Consider the following 25,331-nt stretch of genomic DNA (forward strand, 5'->3'; position numbering starts at 1 on the left):
CTGATAAGCAGCTTAGCGGATCAGCTGATAAGCGGCTTAGTGGCTTGGGAAAAAGGGGGGGAGGGAAAAAACCCGCAGGAACTCGTAAGACATTTTCGTCTTGCGAAGCAACCCCATAGGAAATTCGTTTTGCGAAGCACCTCCAAAACGGAAAACCCTTTCGTCTAGTGGGTTTTCCGTCTTGCGAGGCATTCGTCTTGCGGGGCACCACTGTAATATCTGCATGAACGGCCTGTTGTTGCTTTTCCTGTTGTCTACCCAAGATCAGAAAAAGAACGCAGAATGCAGAGAACATTGTCAGCATTGATTTTTTCACTGCTTTCATCCGTATGCATCAAGTTTGCAGATGAATAAAAAGGTAAAGGTACCCCTGCCCGAACGGGCCAGTCTTGACAGACTCTGGGGTTTGTGCGCCCATCTCACTCTATTGGCCGGGGGCCAGCGCTGTCCGGAGACACTTCCGGGTCACGTGGCCAGCGTGACAAAGCTGCATCTGGCGAGCCAGCGCAGCACACGGAACGCTGTTTACCTTCCCGCTGGTAAGCGGTACCTATTTATCTACTTGCACCCGGGGGTGCTTTCGAACTGCTAGGTTGGCAGGCGCTGGGACCGAGCAGCGGGAGCGCACCCCGCCGTGGGGATTCGAACCGCCGACCTTTCGATCGGCAAGCCCTAGGCGCTGAGGCTTTTACCCACAGCGCCACCCGCGTCCCTGGGTAAAGGTAAAGGTACCCCTGCCCGAACGGGCCAGTCTTGACAGACTCTGGGGTTTGTGCGCCCATCTCACTCTATTGGCCGGGGGCCAGCGCTGTCCGGAGACACTTCCGGGTCACGTGGCCAGCGTGACAAAGCTGCATCTGGCGAGCCAGCGCAGCACACGGAACGCCGTTTACCTTCCCGCTGAATGATGAATAAATGATAGTAAATGAATACCACCCGTGGTTTTCGGGTAAATAGTTCTGCCAGTGCAAGGAGTTTTAGCTGAGATGGCTTTGAAGTGAAGCAAGACCTGCACCAGCAGCTGGTAGTTCCAGAAGGCTGGGGAATAAAACTTGTCATCATTGGTCACCCCAACACTTTGGCCTTTTGATGCTGTCAGCCTCCTTTGGAAGAGAAAGATGGGGGAGCCAGCGATATACCATCACCCCCCCCACGAACTGTGCTTAAGCCAGTCTCCTGGGAGTGGAGCAAGACCAACAGCAGAATCTTTACTTTTGTTTTTTGCTCTGTATTTATGTACATAAGCCTAACTGGTTCTTGGGTGTTACTGAATGGCTGGGGCAACCCAGTCGAATGGGTGGGATACAAATAATAAATTTGCTTGCTTGCTTGCTTGTGTTGTTGTTCTGCGCTTTCTAAATGGTTGGTTTTTGTTCTTTTGAACCTACTGACATGTTATGCAATTTGTATACAGTGGTACCTCGGGTTAAGTTCTTAATTCGTTCCGGAGGTCTGTTCTTAACCTGAAACTGTTCTTAACCTGAAGCACCACTTTAGCTAATGGGGCCTCCTACTGCTGCCACGCCGCCGGAGCCCGATTTCTGTTCTCATCCTGAAGCAAAGTTCTTAACATGAAGCACTATTTCTGGGTTAGCAGAGTCTGTAACCTGAAGCGTATGTAACCCGAGGTACCACTGTATTTGTATTTCCAACGTCCTCTACTTTGACGTCCTCCGTTCTGATGTTTTAAATGGTTGCTGTAAGCCATTTTGGGCACAGCTCGTCGTGGGAAAGCGGCATATAAGTAAAATCAATGCCCTCTTCTATCCCTGTCACCCCCCATACTTCTGAGTTCCCTCCCAACATTCTAGAGGAGATTTATGGTGGGCGCAGGGGGGAGATAATGTGTATGAAGACAACAAACTCCCCCTCTCAGCCTCACTGAGGAAAGGAAAACCAAGTGATATGTTTGGCACCAGCTTGGCTGCAGGAGTTGCCGGAAGGAGGCCATCCAACTGTCTGAGGGACTCTACTGCAGATTTGTGTACAGTTCGCTCCTTAGTACTTTTCTTCTCTTCTCCTGAAGACGTCCCACAAGGGTAGATTTCCCTTCAGGGTTTACTCCCAATAAACTACCTCATGAATGAGTATAACCCGCAAGGCAGCCGAAGTTTAGGACCAGAGTTTTCCTTCTCCTGGGTGGGCTGATGAGCCCCATCTGTCCCTCTACACCACGGGCAGAAACCGCCTTCTTGACCATTGGACCCACAATTGGTCTCATCTGCCGTAAATATTTCGAATACGTTAAGAGAGGGGTGGCTAATATATGTAGGAATCCTTGATGGTGGTTTCTGGAGCACTTGCACCTCCTGAATGTAGCTCAGAGTTGGAGATCACCCTTTCCCATCCCAGTAGCCCCCAGTTGCCTTGCAACTCCCATCAGCCCCTGCCAGCAAGAGCCAATGATCAGGGAGCTGGAGTACAAAAACAACTGGAAGACAGCAGGTTGAGGAAGGGTGATACTGGCCATTTTCCTAGTACCATACAGTGTAAAGAGCAACCACTGACATATCTGCTTGGCTCTGTCCCCCAGCCCTTTTCAGGTTCTTGGTCCAAGAGTGTGACAAAGAGACAGAATCCAGGGATTGTTTGTGGCCTCCTTTTGACATCCTATACCATTCCATAAATTAGTATGTTATTAGATGGTAGAGCCTGAAATGTTTCCCCACCATGGGCGTAGCCAGGATTTATTAATTTTTTTTTGGGGGGGGGTCAGGACACCCAGCTGTCACCGTCTTCCATCTGGCTCTTTCTAGCAGATTCAGAATGAAATGCCTCAACAACAGTCGTTTTAAATTACTTTTGACCCCAAGTGCTCAGAAAAATCTGTCGAAATCTTTCTACAATTTCTACTTTTAGAATTTAGTATTTTTTATTGATTGGATTGATTGGGGAGGCAGCTGCCCCCTGCCCTTCTGGCTACACCCATGTTCCCCACACTTGAAATAGTATGTTCAATTTATTTACTGGCAAACTGGTCCGTGATTCTTTAAATAGCACACTGTCGCCTTCGTTGCTTGCTTTTTTTAAAACAAAATTCATCCTTTTATTTTATAATAGAGATTATAAATAAATTGAAAGTGTGCATGCAGTCAACTGCATATTATACAAGCAATATCTATGTTAATAACTGTTTTCTTTGGCAGGCCAGAATCCAGCTGGACATGCAATATTTACATATCAAAATCCATTTTTGTGTGTGTGTTCAAGTCATATCGAATGCAAGTGAAAATATATGTTTTTATATAATATATATATATATATATATATATATATATATATATATATATATATATAATTTAGTCTATATATATATATATATATATATATATACACACACACACACACACACACATATGCACACACACATGAACATATACACCTGTTCTGGTACGTTATATATACATGTGTGTATGTCTCTCTCTGTGTGTGCCTGCTCATTTCACAGCATACCCGTATAGTTGTATCCAATGTTGGTCATATCCAGAGAGGACCCATTGAAATGCATGGGCGTGACCAACTTAAGCCCATTCAGTCTAATGGACCTACTCCAACTTAGTCGGAGACAACGCAGAGTACAGAAAGAGAAATAGGCATATCTATTAAAAGTGGATCTCATCTTTTTCTGATTCAGGTGAGTCGGGCCTCGAAACGCTAAAAATATCCTGACAAGGTATTTGGGACGGCAGCTTAGGGGGCAAATGGGATTTGGGAGAAGGTGTCGGTGGGGTGCTCTTTTCAGACAGTATCTTTAAGATCTCGGCCACCTGCTTCTCCAGGACAGTCATCCTGCTGCTTAGCAGCTGAATATCTTCCTTGAGTTCGTGTTTGACCTCCTGGAGGGTAGTTTGTAAGGCCTGTTCGGGGATGGGGTAAAAGGGGTGTTTTGCATCCGCTTGGCTGGGGCTGTGCTCCAGGGGACTCCGGTTCTCGCCAGCTTTGTCCAAACGAAGGTCACTTTTTGTGATCCCACTGTCACAAGAGTCCGTTTTCCGCAGTGGGTTTTTAGTTACGCCATTATCCGAGTCGCTGCTCTTGGGGTCATCAGACAACAACCCCATGGACTCTGCTTTGGTGACATTGTTCCAGTCTTCCTTCTTCTCCTCCTGCCCCGCCATGGTGTTCTTTAGCCTAAGCCACCCCTTCCCATTCCCGTTTTTCATCCTCACGGGACTGGTCACCTTGAGGGATTTCTGCTCACTGTTGCCATTGGGCTTCAGCTCCATGGCATCCCTGTTGTTCTGTTTGATGACCTCATTGGTCTTCACGTAAGACAGAGACGTCTGGATGGGTGTGATCTGAGACACGGTGACCACGCTTGTGCCAGTGATGGAGGACCCATTCTGCATGGTCCGGGTCTCCACTTGGAGGCTATTCCTCTCTGGGTCAATGATGGTTGTGCCTTGGTTACGCATCTCCTTCTGCTGCTTGAATTTCTGGAAGAGCTTTCTCACCGGGTGGTCCACGGGGATGCTCAAGGTCACTTCGTTCTTCTGACGCAGGCGCTCCTCCTCTTCTTTTTTGACATCACTGATTTTCCGGAAAATAATCTGCAAGGGACAAAAATCCAACATGTAGTAAGAAACAAACCAACAAAACAGCTTTCCTTGGTGAGCAAATATTATCTGAGTGGGACCAAATATCATGGGCTTAGTGCAACTTTCTCAACCTGATGTCCTTCCAGATGTTGTTGGATTCCAATTCCCATTAGCCCCAGCCAGCAAGGCCCAACGGTCAGGGATGATGGGAGTTATAGTCCAAAAAGGCACTAGGTTGGCAAAAGTTGGTTTAGTGGGGGAAATTCCTCCTTGCTTCTTTTTGGTATTTTCTCTGCAAGTGAATACAATATCCAAATTGGGTGGCGACAGATATCCAAATTCATTTTATCCATTGTTTGCTCCTGTCTCCAACCATCCCATACGTTGTGCTACAATATTTCCTTACAAGGATGAAGCAAGTCAGGATATCTGTGGCTCTCTAGATCCCTATTTACCTTTCTTTATTTGAAGGAATTATGTTCTGCCTAACTGTAATGGTCTTTAAATGGTTTGTAAGATGAAATAAATATAAATATAAATTAATGAAAACCATTAAATCGAATTCAAATTAAAATGCTTGCTTGAATAATAATAACTATAAAGTCTTCATTAGGTTCCCGGTGTCCAGTAGTGAGTGACCCTGTCTGACCCCAACTGGACCATAAAATTGTACCATAAAATTGTGCCCACAATATTGAATAAACAGCTAAGAGGGGGTATGAACTGTGCATCTGAGAACAAAGAGAGTGATTCCCCTCAAGGGCCTTCATGATCAGGCAAGGATATAAGTGATCAGGTGGTCCTTGAGGTATCTTGGATCCAAATTATAAATGACCTTGTAAATTAATACAATAACATTGAACCTGACTCAGGTAAGGTAAAAGGTAAAGGACCCCTGGACGGTTAAGTCCAGTCAAAGGCGACTATGGGATTGCGACGCCCATCTTGCTTTCAGGCCGAGGGAGCCGGCGTTTGTCCGCAGACAGCTTCTGAGTCATGACTAAACCACTTATGGCACAACGGAACACCGTGACGGAAGCCAGAGCACACGGAAATGCTGTTTACCTGCCCGCCACAGTGGTACCTATTTATCTACTCGCACTGGTGTGCTTTTGAACTGCTAGGTTATCAGGAGCTGGGACAGGCCAACGGGAGCTCACTCCATCGTGGAGATTCGAACCGCTGACCTTCTGATCGGCAAGCCCTAGGCTCTGTGGTTTAACCCACAGCACCACCTGCATCCCACCTGACCCAGGAGCCTATGGGCAACCAGTGCAGGGTTTAAAACACTGGAGTTCTGTGCTGGTGATAATCTGTTCCCTTAAACAGTATAGCTGCAGCATTTTGCAACAGCTGGAGCTCCCAAGTCCAGGCCAAAGGGGTGCCCCACACAGAGCATATTGTAACAGCCAAGTCTTGAGGTTTCCATTTCCCATGGGGCCCAGATGGCATGGCCAATGCTTAGGGATAATAGGAGTTTGCAGGGAAGCAGTTGAAGAAGGAGCAAAAAGGGTTTTCTTGTGTGTGTGTGTTTCTTGGTGGCTGATTAGCTGTTTTCCCTGTGTAAAGCTTTTTATGATGGAGGACCTCTGTAGCCAACCCCAACGACACGATCTCAAGATGGAAGGGGAGGGAACAGCTGCAGTCGCCTGCGATTCCTGCGCAATGTTTGCCATCTTGCCAAAGGTTGCAGGCAGCTTTACCTGCAGCAATTGCATGTTGATTGCCCTCTTAAAAGACAAAGTCCAGCAACTGGAGGAACGTGTAGCTACGCTCCAAAGAATTAGAGAGCTGGAGCTCTTCTTGGAAGCAACAGAGCACACCGTCTCCACCAAGGAGGAGACAGGGGACTCCCCTGAGGAGTCTAGTTCACCAACACAGGAGCCAGATATATGGAGAAACGTGACTCAAAGAAGTAGGAGGCCCAGGGTTCACTCTGATTGCTTAGAAATACACAATCGCTTTGAGGTCCTCTCCCCTAGCATGGAAGACGAAGAGCAGACTCCATTTGAGGATCTCTCCCTCATTACAGTCGATCAGGTATATGAAGACGAGCAGCAAAGTCAGTCCTCAGGGAATGTGCAGGCGACCTTGGAACGGACAGCTCACGAAAGAACCCCGACCAAACCCAAGAGGAGGCGTGTAGTGGTGATAGGGGATTCCCTACTGAGGGGAACAGAAGCAGTGATCTGTGGGCCTGACAAGATGTCTCGGGAAGTGTGCTGTCTCCCCGGGGCTAAGATCCAAGATGTAACTGAACGACTGCAAGGAATCATAAAACCCAATGACAAATACCCCTTCCTCTTGGTTCATGTGGGAACCAATGACACTGCAAGCAATAGCCTCCAGAAGATCAAAAGAGACTACGAGGCTCTCGGCAGGAAATTGAAGCAACTAAATGCACAAATTGTCATCTCATCTGTCCTCCCAGTTGAACGACGTGGCCCAGGGAGAGAGGGGAAAATAGTGGAAGTGAACAGCTGGCTTCGCAAATGGTGTAAACAGGAACGGTTTGGATTCTTAGATCACGGACTGCAGTTTCTTGAAGATGGACTTCTGGCAAGTGATGGGCTGCACCTCACAACGGTTGGGAGAAATGTTTTTGCCAAAAATCTCAGAAACCTCATCAGGAGGGCTTTAAACTGACTAATGTGGGGGAGGGAGACAGTGCTCCTGAAGGTAGGAGTCTATCAATTAATGAAGATGATCATCCAAATGTCATAGACCAAATGGAGCAAACAGCACGTGGACCTAGTGGTGGGAGGAAAAAATCCTTAAATAAGAGACACGGGGGAATGATTAATGGACTTCAATGTCTGTACACTAATGCGCAAAGCATGGGAAATAAACAAGATGAGCTTGAGCTCTTGGTACAGCAAACTAAATATGACATAATAGGCATCACTGAAACCTGGTGGGATAAGTCCCACGATTGGAATGTAATAATGGGGGGATACAATCTATTTCAGAGAAACAGACCAGACAAGAAAGGAGGAGGAGTGGCGTTATATGTCAGGGATGTGTATACCTGTGAAGAGATCCAAGATTTAGATCCTCAAAGCCAAAGTGAGAGTATTTGGGTCAAAATTAAGGGAGAGAAGAATAACAGAGACCTCATTGTGGGAGTTTACTATAGATCCCCAAGCCAAACGGAGGACATAGATGATGCCTTCCTGGAACAGATGGCCAAGCATGCAAAAGGAAGGGAGATAGTAGTAATGGGGGACTTCAATTACCCGGATATTTGTTGGACGTCAAACTCAGCCAAGAGCATAAGGTCAAACAGATTCCTCACTGGCCTTGCAGACAACTTCATTGTCCAGAAAGTGGGAGAAGCAACAAGAGGAACAGCCATTTTAGATCTGGTCCTAACCAATGTTGATGACCTGGTTAGTGGGGCAGAAGTGGAAGGATCATTAGGCGCGAGTGATCATGCTCTTCTGAAGTTTACTATACAGCGGAAAGGAGCAGCCAAGCATACTAGGACTCAATTTCTTGACTTTAAGAAAGCCGACTTCATAAAACTTAGGGAAGTGCTGGGTGAGATCCCATGGACAACAATACTAAAAGGAAAGGGAGTTCATGATGGCTGGGAGTTTGTTAAGAGGGAGATACTAAAAGCACAACGTCAGGCAATACCAATGAGACGGAAACATGGAAGGTGCCTAAAGAAGCCAGGGTGGCTATCTAAAGAACTTTTAACTGAATTAAGATTAAAAAAGGATGTGTACAAAAAATGGAAAAGGGGGGAAACCACCAAAGAGGAATTCAAACAAATAGCCAGCACGTGTAGACACAAAGTCAGAAAAGCTAAAGCACAGAATGAACTCAGGCTTGCTAGAGAGGTTAAAAGCAACAAAAAAGGCTTTTATGGGTATGTTCGTAGCAAAAGGAAGAACAAAGAAACAATGGGGTCACTCAGAGGAGAAGATGGTGAAATGCAAACAGGGGACACAGAAAGGGCTGAACTACTCAATGCCTTCTTTGCCTCAGTCTTCTCCGATAAAGAAAACAATGCCCGACCTGAAGAATTTGGAGCAAATGATTCAGCAAAGGAAACACAGCCCAGAATAACTAAGGAGATAGTACAAGAATATTTGGCTAGTTTAGATGTATTCAAGTCTCCAGGGCCAGATGAACTGCATCCAAGAGTATTAAAAGAACTGGCAGATGTGATCTCAGAACCACTGGCAGTCATCTTTGAGAATTCCTGGAGAACAGGCGAAGTCCCGGCAGACTGGAGGAGGGCAAATGTTGTCCCTATTTTCAAAAAGGGGAAAAGAGAGGACCCAAATAATTACCGCCCAGTCAGTCTGACATCAATAGCAGGGAAGATTCTGGAGCAGATCATTAAGCAAACAGTCTGTGAACACCTACAAAGGAATGCTGTGATCACCAATAGTCAGCATGGATTTCTGAAAAATAAGTCATGTCAGACTAACCTGATCTCGTTTTTTGACAGAATTACAAGCCTGGTAGATGAAGGGAACGCAGTGGATGTAGCCTACCTTGATTTCAGCAAGGCATTTGACAAGGTGCCCCATGATATTCTTGTAAAGAAGCTGGTAAAATGCGGTCTTGACTATGCTACCACTCAGTGGATTTGTAACTGGCTGACTGACCGAACCCAAAGGGTGCTCATCAATGGTTCCTCTTCATCCTGGAGAAGAGTGACTAGTGGGGTGCCACAGGGTTCTGTCTTGGGCCCGGTCTTATTCAACATCTTTATCAACGACTTGGATGATGGACTCAAGGGCATCCTGATCAAATTTGCAGATGACACCAAACTGGGAGGGGTGGCTAACACCCCAGAGGACAGGATCACACTTCAAAATGACCTTGACAGATTAGAGAACTGGGCAAAAATAAACAAGATGAATTTTAACAGGGAGAAATGTAAAGTATTGCACTTGGGCAAAAAAAATGAGAGGCACAAATACAAGATGGGTGACACCTGGCTTGAGAGCAGTACATGTGAAAAGGATCTAGGAGTCTTGGTTGACCACAAACTTGACATGAGCCAACAGTGTGACGCGGCAGCTAAAAAAGCCAATGCAATTCTGGGCTGCATCAATAGGAGTATAGCATCTAGATCAAGGGAAGTAATAGTGCCACTGTATTCTGCTCTGGTCAGACCACACCTGGAGTACTGTGTCCAGTTCTGGGCACCACAATTCAAGAAGGACACTGACAAACTGGAACGTGTCCAGAGGAGGGCAACCAAAATGGTCAAAGGCCTGGAAACGATGCCTTATGAGGAACGGCTAAGGGAGCTGGGCATGTTTAGCCTGGAGAAGAGGAGGTTAAGGGGTGATATGATAGCCATGTTCAAATATATAAAAGGATGTCACATAGAGGAGGGAGAAAGGTTGTTTTCTGCTGCTCCAGAGAAGCGGACACGGAGCAATGGAGCCAAACTACAAGAAAGAAGATTCCACCTAAACATTAGGAAGAACTTCCTGACAGTAAGAGCTGTTCGACGGTGGAATTTGCTGCCAAGGAGTGTGGTGGAGTCTCCTACTTTGGAGGTCTTTAAGCAGAGGCTTGACAACCATATGTCAGGAGTGCTCTGATGGTGTTTCCTGCTTGGCAGGGGGTTGGACTCGATGGCCCTTGTGGTCTCTTCCAACTCTATGATTCTATGATTCTATGATTCTATGAGTCCAGCAACACAGTGAGGGCTACAGGTTCCCTGCAGCTGAGATAAGGGATATTTCACTTGGTTCTGGGAGCCCCCACAAACCCACTGCGAAGGCACTGTGATCCATTTCCCAGCAGAATGAAATGAAGTGATGGAGGCTGAGAGGAGATGAACGTACAGCAGCAGCCCTGTTCTTGTTGAAGAGTATCAAGTTAAGAAGGAAGTGCATTGACATCTGTTGATGTGTATTATGATAATCCTTGAGCATGACACACAATCAACCTGTTTGTAGCGCTTCCAACAGTGGCAAGCTGAAGCGGCTGCAGATTATGCAAGGAAGAAACAGAATCTCCACACCTGGTTCAATGTGCATTTATGTGGAAGCAATTCCTAGGTATAAGTGAATCTGTTGATTTTGGTTTCTCGTTTTCCCAACCTTAAGTCCACTTCTCCACATCAGTTTACATTTTCTTTTTTGAGTCTGCAGGAAAACTCATCAGCATTTTAGTGCAAATTTCTTCCCATGCACATGTTTCTGAACGCAATTTTCTCCTAAAATATGCATTTTTGCCAAGTTCCCCACAATACACACACTCACACCCAATAAAATAATATAATGCATGATTGCTGCATGCTATTTTCACTAACATATGTATTCTACCTTAGTGTATGCATCTCGAACACATGAACTTGGCTGGAAAACTGCATGACAAAATTTGGAAGAGATGCAAATTTCAAAGGATGGCTGTGTTTTAGTTCAGATGGTGTTCTACAACCCCATTCTAACTATTCAGGGGTTCAGGGCAAACGAGTCATCACCCAGTTCCTCGCCTCTTTTGGAGCCAGCAACCAGAAGGTTCTGCCCATTCCACAAAATTGTAGTTCGTCGCAGGCAAGGCTGATTTCGATGGCGTTGGAAGGCAACTGGGCGGGGGTGCTGGGGGAATTTGACACACTGAAAGTTAATCTAGGAAATCAACTCCGTGATCAAAGCTCCCCTTGGCTTCATTAAAATGCAGCACGCACAAGCCGCCTTCCAACTACAGTAAGGACATGGGTGATGGCCTGGAGTTAACGCCGCTACGTAGCATAACTTAGAACCACAACATGTTTATTAGTAATGAGTTGAAACAGCAAAAAGTGTGCAGGGTGTGGGTGTGTGCGTCTATGGCAGGGGGGAACAGGCTTGTGCTTTTATCTTCCTGCTATGACCCAAATAGAGTGCGCACGGATCTTCAATTAAGAGCTGTTCTTGCTTTCATTTGGCTGTCATAGTCTACAACGAAAGCTGCAGGGGATGGCAAATAATATTTTTAATTATACGTGTCACGCCACTCCTGCTGCCAGCTGGGGTTTGGGGCCCTTTGCAAAAAAAATAATATTATTAATATACTCAGCGATTCCTACACAACCAGAAAAAAGAATAAAATCATGTTTAAAATATTAAAGTGTGTTTTTAAGGCAAAAAGAGTATGTAAAGGAACATATGCTAAAAAGAGGCAACAGTTCTTGGAGAACAATAATGGCAAGGAATGTTTGGTGCTGAGTGTGCAGCAGTTGTGAAAAAGGAGAATTCCATGCTAGGAATCTTTAGGAAAGGAACTGAATGCAGACTGCCAATATTCTCCGCAAAAGATTCCATCAACGGTGTCACCGAAAAATTTGTACACATCATTTGTGAAGACAGGCAAAGTAATGCCAGTGTACTGGAAGAAGCAAAGATCACCATTGTCGAAGCAATGATTCTTCAACATCAACTTTGTTGGACTGGTCATGTTGTGTGGATGCCTGATGATCATCTTCCAAAACAACTACTCTATTCTGAATTTAAAAATGGAAAGCATAATGCTGGTGGTCAACAAAAGAGGTTTAAAGACCCTCTCAAGGGAAATCTAAAAAAATGTAGAATGAAAACACAGACAACTGGGAAACGCTGGCCTGTGAGCGCTCCAATTGGACACCTTTGCCAAAGGTGTCATGGGCTTTGAAGACACTCGAACTCAGGATGAAAGGGAGAAACATGCTAAGAGGACGGCACACTTGGCAAACCTTCACCGTGATCAAATCCTGCCCGGAAACCTATGTCCCCACTGTGGAAAGACGTGTGGATCCAGAATTGGCCTCCACACTCACTTACAGACTGGTTGTTAAGACCATGTTCATGGAAGACAATCTTTGGCTATGAGGGATCGCCAAAGAGGGGGGAGGAGGAGGAGGAGGAGGAGGAGGAGGAGGAGGAGGAGGAGGAGGAGGAGGAGGAAGAGGAGGAGGAGGAGGAGGAGGAGGAGGAGGAAGAAATGCACAAAATTCTTCATGGAATGGGGACAGTGAGTAGAGAAACTATTTTTTCTCCCTCTCTCACAACAACACAGAACTCAGGGACATCTAGTGAAACTGAGCGTCGGAAGATTCAGGACAGGCAACAGATAGGACTTCTTCACACAGTGGAACTCATTCCCATGAGACACAGTGATGGCCACCAACTTGGATGGTTTAAAAAGAGGGCTAGATGGATCCATGCAGGACAATGGTGATGTTCTACTTCTACTGCTGGAGGCTTATGAAAACCAGTTGCTGGAAACCGCAGGAGGGGAGGCTTGCTCCTTGTGCTTGGGTCCTGCTTGTGGGTCTCATCCATTGTAAGAAGGGGAAGATGCAGTAGATGGGGCATTGGCCTGATCCAGCAGCTTCTTCTTTGGTTCACTCCTCCTACTTTCTGCAAAATGGTGATGAACATCACATTGAACAGGCTGATTCCTATGGGCTTATGAATAAGGGACTGAGCTCTGAAACAGGAAATACTTCCTTTCAACCTCACCTCTGCCAGGAACATGTGCAGAGGAGGGCAACCAAGATGATGACGGGTCTGGTTGGCCACTGTGAGAACAGGATGCTGGAATAGACAGGCCATTGGCCTGATCCAGCCGGCTCTTCTTATGTTCTTATGAGATCAGAAGATGCACATGCTCCACTATATTTCCTTGACTTCTCTGTAGGCTACACATGTGCTTGACTACTGAGCTATTGTCCCTTGTGAGACCTTATATAGGTAAAGGTAAAGGGACCCCTGACCATTAGGTCCAGTCGCGGACGACTCTGGGGTTGCAGCGCTCATCTCGCTTTATTGGCCGAGGAAGCCGGCGTACAGCTTCCGGGTCATGTGGCCAGCATGACTAAGCCGCTTCTGGTGAACCAGAACAGCGCACGGAAACGCCATTTACCTTCCCGCCGGAGCGGTACCTATTTATCTACTTGCACTTTGACGTGCTTTCGAACTGCTAGGTTGGCAGGAGCAGGGACCGAGCAACGGGAGCTCACCCCGTCACGGGAATTCGAACCGCCGACCTTCTGATCGGCAAGTCCTAGGATGCCACCCGCATCCCTGAGACCTTATATACTCGCCCCTTATATACCCAGTTGATCACTAAGCTCTGAAGATGAGGACCTCTTGCAGACACCATCTCATCAGGAGGTCCATTCCATACGATGCAGAAATTGGGTCTTTAGAACCTTTCCTTTGGAACTCCCTTTACGGATGGGACAGGCGTCCTCTCTATTTATTTTTTTTTACACTTATTGAACAAGAGGAAATTTTTGTGCCTGTATCAGACTTGGCATTGTTTTTATGGATGTCTTTATCATTGCCGTTTTCATGATTTTATTGTTAATTGCTTTGGGATGCTTTGTGGGAAGCGCTTCATTAATGAAATGAAATAAATAAACGTTGCACCTGCGATCTATCTGTTCGGCAGACGTTTGGTTGTACACTGCAAAATTCCAGTGACAAGTCTAATTCCAATGCACAGATTGTTGCTGCAGCAGACTTAAATTAGATCTTGGCATAGGGCGTGCAGATTCCAACAGTATCTACCATATGCACACATACATAAATATCTCAGTTAAAGATAGCATACGCAGAAGATAGGATTTATGTGCAAACAGGAAGTGTGTGTAAGTTCCATGGTGAGGCTCTTGAAAGCCATCACAGGAGTGCCGCCCCGTGGAAACATTTCAGGGGAACACACTATTCGGAGGAAGGATCAGAGAACAAGAAGGCAGATTCCTATTGGATCTTATTCCCAGACTTATCTCTGGAAAACAATTCCCATTAAAATAATTTCCCATGTTAATATTCCCCATGAACTGGCACTGGTTTTAAGTCGTTTCCAGTATTATAAGTCCTTGATATGCCTGTTTTTCCTGAATAGGAAGTCCATCACTTGTAACTCACTCTACGTGGGGCTGCCCTTGAGACTGACCCAGAAACTCCAGCGGGTGCAGAATGCCGCAGCGAGATTCCTTACGGGGTCCTCGCCACGGGATCACATTCACCCAGTGCTATACCAGCTGCACTGGCTCCCGGTGGAGTACAGGGTCAGGCTTAAGGTGCTGGTTTTAATCTTTATTTTTTTTTTTTTTTAATAATTTTTATTACATTTTTTCCAAATTACAGAGAGAACAAAAAGAAAGGCAGAACAAAAGAAAGAAAGAAAAAGAAAACAGAAAATCTCAACCATTTCAACCACTTATTTCAAATTTCCATTGGACTTCCCCACATCTCCCACATAAATGCATTCTTGATAATAAAATTGTCAGCAAATTATACCCTTATTTCGTGTGTTTCTTTATATTTTCAGTTGCAATTTAAGTTTAAATCTCTTATTCTCCAATTACTCTAAAAATATAGCATAATATCCTTTTTACCCGTTTAAACTTTGATTCTTTCATGAGTGTTATCAATTTCATAAATAATTAAATTTCATTGCTGGGGCTACCATTCCAAATCATACGACGTCTTATGTTTCATACGACTTATAATACTTCTGCAAATAGTCTTTAAATTTTTTCCAGTCCTCCTCCATTGCCTCTTCTCCCAAGTCTCGGATCCTTGCAGTCATCTCGGCCAGTTCCATGTAGTTCATCAATTGCATCTGCCAGTCCTCCAGTGTGGGCAAATCTTGGGTCTTCCAATGCTTAGCGATAAGGATTCTTGCTGCTGTTGTAGCATACATAAAAAAAGTTCTATCCTTTTTTAACACCTTCTGGCCGACAATGCCCAGAAGGAAGGCCTCTGGTTTCTTGGGGAAGGTGTACTTGAACACCTTTTTTAACTCGTTATAAATCATTTCCCAAAAGGCCTTCAATCTTGGACAAGTCCACCAGAGGTGAAAGAATGTCCCTTCAGCCTCCTTACATTTCCAACATTTATTGTCAGACAAATGGTATATCTTAGCAAGCTTGACTGGGGTCATGTACCACCGGTATACCATTTTCATAATGTTTTCTTTCAAGGCATTACATGCCGTAAATTTCATACCGGTGGTCCATAACCTTTCCCAGTCTTCAGACATAATATTGTAACCAATGTCTTGAGCCCATTTTATCATGGCTGACTTAACTGTCTCATCCTGAGTGTTCCATTTAAGCAGCAAGTTGTACATTCTCGATAATACCTTGGTCTTTGGTTCTAGCAACTCTGTCTCAAGTTTCGATTTTTCCACCTGGAATCCTATTTTTTTATCTAGCTTAAAAACCTCATTAATTTGGGCATAGTGTAGCCAATTTTGCACCTTATCCTTTAGTTTTTCAAAGCTCTGCAACCTCCAATTACCTCCAATGTTTTCTATTATTTCCCAATATTTCGGCCAATGTGCCTCCATATTGGCTGTTTTCCGAGCTTTGGCCTCTATTGGTGAGATCCACCTCGGAGTTTTACTTTCCAATAAGTCTTTGTATTTTTTCCAGACCATATATATTGCTTTCCTGACAATATGGTTTTTGAACATTCCATATGTTTTCCCCTTGTCATGCCACAAATACGCATGCCAACCTAACGAATTGTTAAAGCCTTCCAGATCTAGGACATCAGTGTTTTCCAATAAGATCCAATCTTTCATCCAGCAGAAGGCCGCAGCTTCATAATATAACCTTAAGTCCGGCAGGGCAAACCCCCCTCTCTCCTTTGCATCAGTTAGTATTTTAAACTTTATTCGGGGCTTTTTGCCCTGCCAGACAAACCTAGAAATATCCCTCTGCCACTTTCCAAAACATTCCACTCTGTCCACGACCTGCAAGGCTTGAAACAGAAACAACATTTTTGGCAAAACGTTCATTTTTATAACTGCAATTCGGCCTAACAAGGATAATTTCAATCTTGACCAAATTTCAAAATCTTTTTTAACCTCTGACCAGCATTTTTCATAATTATCTTTAAATAGATTCAAATTCTTAGAAGACAGATTGACCCCCAGGTATTTCACTTTTTTAACAATGTTTAGTTCTGTTTCCTTCTGAAACCCCTCTGTTTCAATAGCCGTCAAATTTTTCCCTAACACCTTAGTTTTTTGTTTGTTCAACTTAAAACCCGCCACCCGACCAAATTTCTGAATCAATTCCAAAACTCTTTTTGTACTAGGTTCTGGCTCCTGTAATGTTAAAACCAAGTCGTCTGCAAATGCTTTCAGTTTATATTGTTTCGCTCCGACCCGTACTCCTTGTACCTGCCGATCCTCCCTTATCATATTCAGCAAAACCTCCAGGACCGAAATAAACAACAGAGGGGATAGGGGGCACCCCTGGCGTGTTCCTTTTTCAATATGAAGTTCTTCTGTCACCACATTGTTCACTATCAACTTAGCTTTTTGTTCTGAATAGATTGCCTCTATTCCATTCTCAAACCCCCTTCCCACTCCCATCCCTTCCAAATTTTTCTTCATAAATTTCCAAGAAATGTTGTCAAAGGCCTTCTCCGCATCAATAAAAATTAACACTGCTTTGGTGTTAATATTTGTTTGTAAAAGTTCCAGAATATCGATAATGTTCCTGGTGTTGTCAAACAAATGTCTACCTGGGAGAAAGCCTGCTTGGTCCTTATGAATTACTTCCTTTAGTACTTTTTTAAATCTATTAGCTAAAACATCCGCAAATATTTTGTAATCCACGTTTAGGAGTGAGATGGGTCGGTAGTTCTTAAGTTGAGTCTTTTCAGTTTCCACTTTAGGTATCAGTGTGATGAATGCTTCTTTCCACGTATCTGGTGCCCTCCCTCCCCCCATAATCTGGTTACAAACCTCCATTAATGGTTGTGTCAAGTAGTCTTTTAAGGTCTTATAGTATTTGGAGGTGAGTCCATCAGGGCCTGGAGATTTGCCTAGCTGCATATTCTGAATGGCATCCTCAATTTCCTGTTGTGTTATTTTACAGTTCAAGATTGATCTCTTTTCTTGTGATAATTCTGGAAGGCCGTTTTCTTTCAAAAATTGTTCTATCTCAGTCGCATCCTCGGATCCTTGTGTATACAGTTTTTTAAAATATTTCTGGAAACACTTTCTAATTTCTCCCGGTTTCTGAATGTTCTTTCCTTCAACTTCTAGATTGGTAACGTAATTTAATTTTTGTCTCTTTTTCAACTGCCAAGCTAGCAGTTTCCCACATTTATTCGCCGACTCAAAAGATCTTTGTTTCATTTGTTTAATCTTCCATTCCACTTCTTGATTAATCAGTTTCGCATATTGTGACTGGTGGAATTTAATTTCTCTTAAAGTCTCCTTTGATTTTGGGTTTAATCTTAATTTTTTCTCACCATCTCTTATCTTCTCCAATATCTTATCCTTTTTACCATTCCAGAACTTTTTCTTGATCGTATTCTGTTGTATCAGGAACCCTCTCATAACAGCTTTACTCGCGTCCCAGATTATTCTTTTTTCCACCGAGGTATTCAAGTTAATTTCAAAGTAGTCCTTTAAAGCTTTTTGGGCCTTCTTTACAATCTCTTGATCTCTTAACAGGTTGTCATTCATTTTCCATCTGAAGGAATCGGCAGTAGTAAGTCTCATTTCCATTTTCAGAGCGTTATGGTCGGAGCATGTCTTTGGGCAGATTTCTATTTTTATAGTCTTAGGTGCCATGGTGCTGGTTTTAATCTTTAAACCCCTATACGGCCTAGGACCCTCGTACCTATGGGACCGCCTCTCCTGGTATGTCCCATGGAGAACCTTATGGTCTTCAAACAAAAACATCTTGGAGGTCCCGGGCCACAGAGAGGTTAGGCTGGCCTCAACCAGAGCCAGGGCTTTTTTGGCTGTGGCCCCGATCTGGTGGAACACTCTGTCCTTTAACTTTACCTTTTTCCTTTTTTTACCATGGATCTAATTTGAGGGGCAGGAGGGTGGAAAACAAATTCTTTAGTTCTTCCTTTTGCTTGCAGGGGAAAAAATGCAATTATGTTCTTCTAATATGAGTAGTTTTTCAGACCCTACTTATGCAATCTGTTGAATATAAGAGCCCAGAAACTTCTTTTCACATGGTCTGACCAAATGGCAAGCAGGACATGAGGAGTTTCCCCACTTTTGATTCCCAGCCATGGAATACAGATGTTTTTTTAATTTTTTATTAAATGGAAAAAAGTGTTTATGTTTATGGTCGAACTGATGCAACCTATATTAAGGTAAAGGTAAAGGGACCCCTGACCATTAGGTCCAGTCGTGGCTGACTCTGGGGTTGCGGCGCTCATCTCGCTTTACTGGCCGAGGGAGCCGGCGTACAGCTTCCGGATCATGTGGCCAGCATGACTAAGCCGCTTCTGACGAACCAGAGCAGTGCACGGAAATGCCGTTTACCTTCCCGCCGGAGTGGTACCTATTTATCTACTTGCACTTTGATGTGCTTTTGAACTGCTAAGTTGGCAGGAGCAGGGACTGAGCAACGGGAGCTCACCCCGTCGCGGGGATTCAAACCACCGACCTTCTGATCGGCAAGTCCTAGGCTCTGTGGTTTAACCCACAGCGCCACCCCGTGAGCTGCTCTGGTTCACCAGAAGCGGCTTAGTGATGCTGGCCACATGACCTGGAAGCTGTACGCCGGCTCCCTCGGCCAATAAAGCAACCTATATTACTGGTGTAAAATGAATGTTAAAAGAGAGGAACGGAAAGGAAACAAGCTTCTCTCCACAAGTTGATATTTCCTATGCAGACTTTGCAAACGTTTGAAATTGCGATGGAATTTCACTTTGTCTAAGATGGACATCCAACCAAATGAAAGGGCAACAGTCCCCAAGCCCACAAGAGAATCTGCTCCGTGGGAAATTAGACGAAGTTCCTCTTACAAGAAAAAGAAAAGAATCCTAATAATAGAACAAGCTCCCGTTGTTGTTCCTTTGGCTTCCTTGAGATTACAGGCTCCCACACAGAGAGAAACATTTCAAAACGAGGAGCCCAGAGTTAAAAGTTAAGCCCCAAAGGACGAGGGCGGGGGAGGACTAAATTAATTGCTGCATAGACACCTTCTCAAGGGAAATGGAGAAAAACTACGCTGTATGGCAAGATCAACAGTCATTAATGTGATGGGAATTTGCTGTCAGGATTTGTTTCCCGTGGGCGGGGGTCTAAGAAGGCGGGTCCTTTGTCACAGGTTTGTGTGTTAAGAAGAAGGGTTGCTGCTGAGGTCCTGTCCTCCCAAGTGGCTTAAGTTTAAGGGTTATTTGGGGGGTGGATAGAAAGCAGCTTGGGGTGAGGAAGGGAGAGGGAGGTTGCCGGTGTGGCAAGCGAAGGTTAAGTAAAAGTTAACCGGGTGTCAGCCCTGGAAAACTGAGGAGGTTTCTTTATCTACAACACAGGGGTGGTGAAGATAGCAGTAATGTGAGATGCTCTGCAGCCGTTATCCTAACCCCAATCTTTCTCGCACGGTCCCTCTAAGGTAATGAAAGGTAATTCAGTCCTGGACATTAACCCAACCCCGACACTAGTCTCATTTCACACAGAGCCTGCACCAGCCGAGCAAGCAACTTGTGCACAGAAGTCAGTTTTGTCAAGTGAAGCAGTTCTGGCATCAAGGCGGAATACAGTGGTACCTCGGGTTAAGAACTTAATTTGTTCTGGAGGTCCGTTCTTAACCTGAAACTGTTCTAAACCTGAGGTACCACTTTAGCTAATGGGGCCTCAACGCTGTCGCCACGCCACCACCGTGCAATTTCTGTTCTCATCCTGAAGCAAAGTTCTTAACCCGAGGTACTATTTCTGGGTTAGCAGAGTCTGTAACCTGAAGCGTCTGTAACCTGAAGCGTCTGTAACCTGAGGTACCTCTGTACTCCCAGATAGCCAGCTGGGGTCCTACATCCAGAGTGCTTCTTCATCGACCATCTCGCCCCATTCTTAAGATCTCATGAAGGACCACATTCCCTTGCGGGGAACTTTCCGGGGGCCACATTCCATTGGTGGGTGGGACCAGGTGCAAGAGGGGATGGGCTACCTTTCAGGCAAGAATTCTCACCTCCCTAAAGTGGCCTAGCTAGCACTCAGCTGTCTCGAGAGACAATGGAGCGCAGCTCCAAGGGTGAATTCAAACTACTGTAGAATCACAGCACCTGCTGTGGCTGCAGAGACTGGTAACTCATAACAGATGCTTCCTGCATTGGTTTTTGGCTGCGTCAGCAGCAACCTCCCCAGGGCAATGTGTATGTATTTGGATTTGATATCCCGCTTTATCACTACCCGAAGGAGTCTCAAAGCGGCTAACATTCTCCTTTCCCTTCCTCCCCCTCAACAAACACTCTGTGAGGTGAGTGGGGCTGAGAGACTTCAGAGAAGTGTGACTGGCCCAAGGTCACCCAGCAGCTGCATGTGGAGGAGCGGGGAAGCGAACCCGGTTCACCAGATTACGAGTCCAGCGCTCTTAACCATTACACCACACTGGCTCTTGGAGGTATGGAGGTCTTGCCTCCTCAAAGAGCATCTGGCATCCTTTTGGAGGAAATGGAGTATGCCTCTGGGGGTGAAGTCAAACCACTGTGTTAGCTGCACTGAAGCGACCTCTCCCAGATGCAAGCCTGGGCAGTGTGTGTGGAGGTCTTGGGCTGCCCAGACAACAAGACCCCCCCCCCCCGGCCTCACTGATGTGGTCCAAACGAGATGTTGGGTACCTTAGAAGTGCTGCCTGCAGGTTATTTGAACAACAACACCTCTTTTATTTTCCTGTATTGAATTTCACCTCCCTCCCCCCCTCCACTTTAGTTCAAATAATTAAATCTGATTTGGGGGAGACGTGTCTGCTGAAAAACTGCAAGTTGAGAACCCCCCAAGCTCCAATTAGGTTTGAAAACATCAAATGCATTAAATGAAACAGCATATTGAGATGAGTCTCTCTCTCTCTCTCCCCCCCCCTTCCCCTTTTCCGTCTTGCAAATGGGACACAGACTTGGTTGAACAAAAGTAAGTAATCCTCATTACATAACACAGACTATAAATATTCCACACCCATCAAAAGTGAGCAAGCAGAATTGTTCAAAGGGGCCGGGGCATTTCGGTTGCCCGAATGTAGCAACTATAGAGCATCATATGTTACATAAAATTATTTACAAAATGCAGGCAGAAAACTGCCAGGAACTGGATTAAGTAATGATAAGGGGATTTCAAAGCTTCCAGTCAAAGTTGTCCGGAGGGGCAGAAAGGCAGAAGGGAAGCTGTGGGTTACTCAAGGCTATTTTGCCTAATGTGCAGGGCAATCCTGTCTACGAGGAAGCAAGCCCCATTAAATCCAGTGGGTGCTTGCTCCCAGGTAAATGGGCACAGCACAGCAGCCTCAGACTGCAACGTTGTACTTAAAAATATACTGTCTCTTTTCCATGTATAACACCCCCCATGTATAAGATGGACTCCAAATTAAGAAAATGGGGGGGGGGGGAGATTGCCAAGAGTTGTTAAGCTTTTTTTTGGGGGGGTGATTGCCCAGAGTTGTTGAGCTGCAAATTGCAAACGGCACCACAGCCACCAATTGTCTGCCCGCTCACCAGCAGCAGCCGCCAATCACCCGCCCTAATGCCGCAGCGGCAGCCAATCAACAGCAGGGCTTCCCACAGCCGATGATAATAATAATAATAATAATAATAATAATTTATTATTTATACCCCGCCCATCTGGCTGGGCTTCCCCAGCCAATCTGGGCGGCTTCCAACAAAATATTAAAATACAGTAATGCATCAAACATTAAAAGCTTCCCTAAAAAGGGCTGCCTTCAGATGTCTTCTAAAAGTCTGGTAGTTGTTCTTCTCTTTGACATATGGTGGGAGGGCGGTCCACAGGGCGGGTGCCACTACCGAGAAGGCCCTCTGCCTGGTTCCCTGTAACTTGGCTTCTCGCAGCGAGGGAACCATCAGAAGGCCCTTGGTGCTGGACTTCAGTATCCGGGTAGAACGATGGGGGTGGAGAAACTCCTTCAGATATACTGGACCAAGGCCAATCATCCACCCAATTGCCGCAGCAACAGCCAATCAACAGCAGCCCTTGCCCGTAGCCACCAATCAGCAGCACAGTCACTGCTGACAATCTCCTGTTCGCGGATGCAACCAGATGTCGCCGCCCCCCGCACTATCTGTCTCCCTCGAGAAGCAGTTGACACTCCTTCATTGGAGGATTTTAAGCATTACTGCATTGCGAGGATTTGAACTAGATTTACCTCCAACTCCCTTCTATGACTCTACGTCATATGTGAATTAAAGTGAAGAACTCCATGCTTCTTCCATGCAACCGAGAGAGTTGATACCATTGACCACAACATCCTTCTGGACTGTCTAGAGGGGCTGGGAGCTGGGGGCACTGTCATAAAGTGGTTCCACTCCTTCCTCCTGGGCCATGTTCAGAAAGTGGTGGTAGGGGATTAGTGTTCAGACCCCAGGGCTCTCACTTGTAGGGTGCCTAAGAGTTCTGTCCTCTCCCCCATGCTTTTTAACATCTACATGCAGCCGCTGGGAGAGATCATCAGGGGGTTTGGGCTGGGTGTTCATCAGTATGCAGATGACACCCAGCTCTACCTCTCTTTTAAATCAGGAGGTGGTTGGAGGATAGATGGAGGTGGTTGGAGGATGGATGGTGGCTAACAGATTGAAGTTGAATCCTGACAAGACAGAAGTACTGTTTTGGGGGGACAGGAGGCGGGCAGGTGTGGAGGATTCCCTGGTCCTGAATGGGGTAACTGTGCCCATGAAGGACCAGGTGCACAGCCTGGGAGTCATTTTGGACTCACAGCTGTCCATGGAGGCGCAGGTCAATTCTGTGTCCAGGGCAGCTGTTTACCAGCTCCATCTGGTACGCAGGCTGAGACCCTACCTGCCCGCGGAATGCCTCGCCAGAGTGGTGCATGATCTGGTTATCTCTTGCTTGGACTACTGCAAATGCGCTCTATGTGGGGCTACCTTTGAAGGTGACCCAGAAACTACAACTAATCCAGAATGCGGCAGCTAGATTGGTGACTGGGAGCGGCCGCTGAGACCACATAGCACCGGTCTTGAAAGATCCCAGTATGTTTTCGAGCACAATTTAAAGTGTTGGTGCTGACCTTTAAAGCCCTAAACAGCCTCGGTCCAGTATACCTGAAGGAGCGTCTCCACCCCCATCGTTCTGCCCTCGCTGTGAGACGCCAAGTTACAGGGAACCAGGCAGAGGGCCTTCTCGGTAGTGGTGCCTGCCCTGTGGAATGCCCTCCCACCAGATGTCAAAGAGAAAAACAACTACCAGACTTTTAGAAGACATCTGAAGGCAGCCCTCTTTAGGGAAGCTTTTAATGTTTAACAGACCACTGTATTTTAATACTTTGTTGGAAGCCGCCCAGAGTGGCTGGGGAAACCCAGCCAGATGGGCGGGGTATAAATAATAAATTCTATTCTATTCTATGTGCCCAATGAGCTCTGAACTGAGACATGGCACATTTAAGTTTCATGCTCAGGAACACACACACCTGTGCTCAAAGCTCTTTTCTCCCTTATTGGAGAAACAGCAACAGATCAGGTCAGGTCTTCCCCTCCACACAGGTCAAGTGGCTTTCGTGAATTTCTAAGTTTCTACATGGTATCGATGTTACTATGTGCTGCCTTCACACGGAATAGGATTGGCTTCTAGAAGCTCACATTCCACAGTAGAATTAGTGGAGGAAACAAGTCTAATGATGGCATGACGGCTTGCGCTGTAAGATTCTTAGTTGTTCTTGTTTTTAATTCTTGTTTATTTATCATTTTTGCGCAAGATTCAGTTTCGGTGGTATTACAGACCTGTGAAAATTAGGGAAATGTTGAGAAACGTCACTGGGCAAAGCTGGAAATGCTGAGCGAAGGATTTAAATTTTATACACAGCCAGTGGCACTGCAAGATCACAAGGGACTAAAAATAAGAAGTGTCTGTTGAGGAACGGCTGAAGGAGGTTGGCAAAGCTCCGCTGAGGTGTCAACTGCCTGCTGTTGCACAGGCAAAGGAGAACAGCTGAGTCATTCGTCAGATATACAGAGAACCGTAGAATTGTAGAGTTGGAAGGGATCCCGAGGGCCATCTAGTCCAACCCCCTGCAATGCAGGGATCTCAGCTAAAGCATCCATGACAAATGGCCATCCAACCTCTGCTTGAAAACCTCCAAGGAAGGAGAGCCCACCACCTCTCATGGGAGTCTGTTCCACTGCCAAACAGCTCTTTTTGCTAAACAGCTCTGTCATAAAGTTTTTCCGAATATTCAGTCGGAATCTCCTTTCTTGTAACTTGAAGTCGTTGGTTCAAGTCCTACCCTCCAGAGCAGGAGAAAACAAGCTTCTTCCCTCTTCCACATGACAGCCCTTGATATATTTGAAGAGGGCTATCATATCTCCTCTCAGTCTCTTCTTTTCCAGGCTAAACATGCCCAGCTCCTTCAACCATTCCTCATATGGCTTGGTTTCCAGACCCTTGATCATCTTGGTCACCCTCCTCTGCAACATCTTCCAACTTTTCAATATCCTTCTTAAACTGTGGTGCCCAGAACTGGATGCAGTATTGCAGGTATGGTCTGACCAAGGCAGAATAGAGTGGTACTATGACTTTCCTTACCTCTGCTTAAAAACCTCCAGTTCATGGTTTTAAAAAGCATGGCTCCCAGTACATTTCCAAGCACAATTCAAAGTGTTGGTGCTGACCTTTAAAGCCCTAAACAGCCTTGGCCCAGTATACCCGAAGGAGCGTCTCCACCCCCATCGTTCTGGCCAGACACTGAGGTCCAGCGCCGAGGGCCTTCTGGAAGTTCCCTCATTGAGAGAAGTGAGGTTACAGGGAACCAGGCAGAGGGCCTTCTCAGTAGTGGTGCCCACCCTGTGGAACAATCTCCCTTCAGATGTGAAGGAAATAAGCAGCTATCCTATTTTTAAA

The 25,331-nt window shown here is 45.6% G+C and overlaps 1 protein-coding gene across 1 annotated transcript in view; it reads right to left on the reverse strand.

The window, feature by feature from the left end:
- Window positions 1-3,340: 3,340 nt before the first annotated feature.
- Window positions 3,341-25,331, reverse strand: part of KCNH5 (potassium voltage-gated channel subfamily H member 5) — a 221,879-nt gene continuing 199,888 nt past the window's right edge. Inside the window, 1 exon segment of the mRNA XM_082216907.1 lies at window positions 3,341-4,550. Coding sequence (XP_082073033.1) covers window positions 3,603-4,550 — 948 coding nt within the window. The 3' untranslated portion in view covers window positions 3,341-3,602.

This window comes from Podarcis vaucheri (assembly GCF_965113315.1).
Source record: "Podarcis vaucheri genome assembly, chromosome: 1".
NCBI lineage: Eukaryota > Metazoa > Chordata > Lepidosauria > Squamata > Lacertidae > Podarcis > Podarcis vaucheri.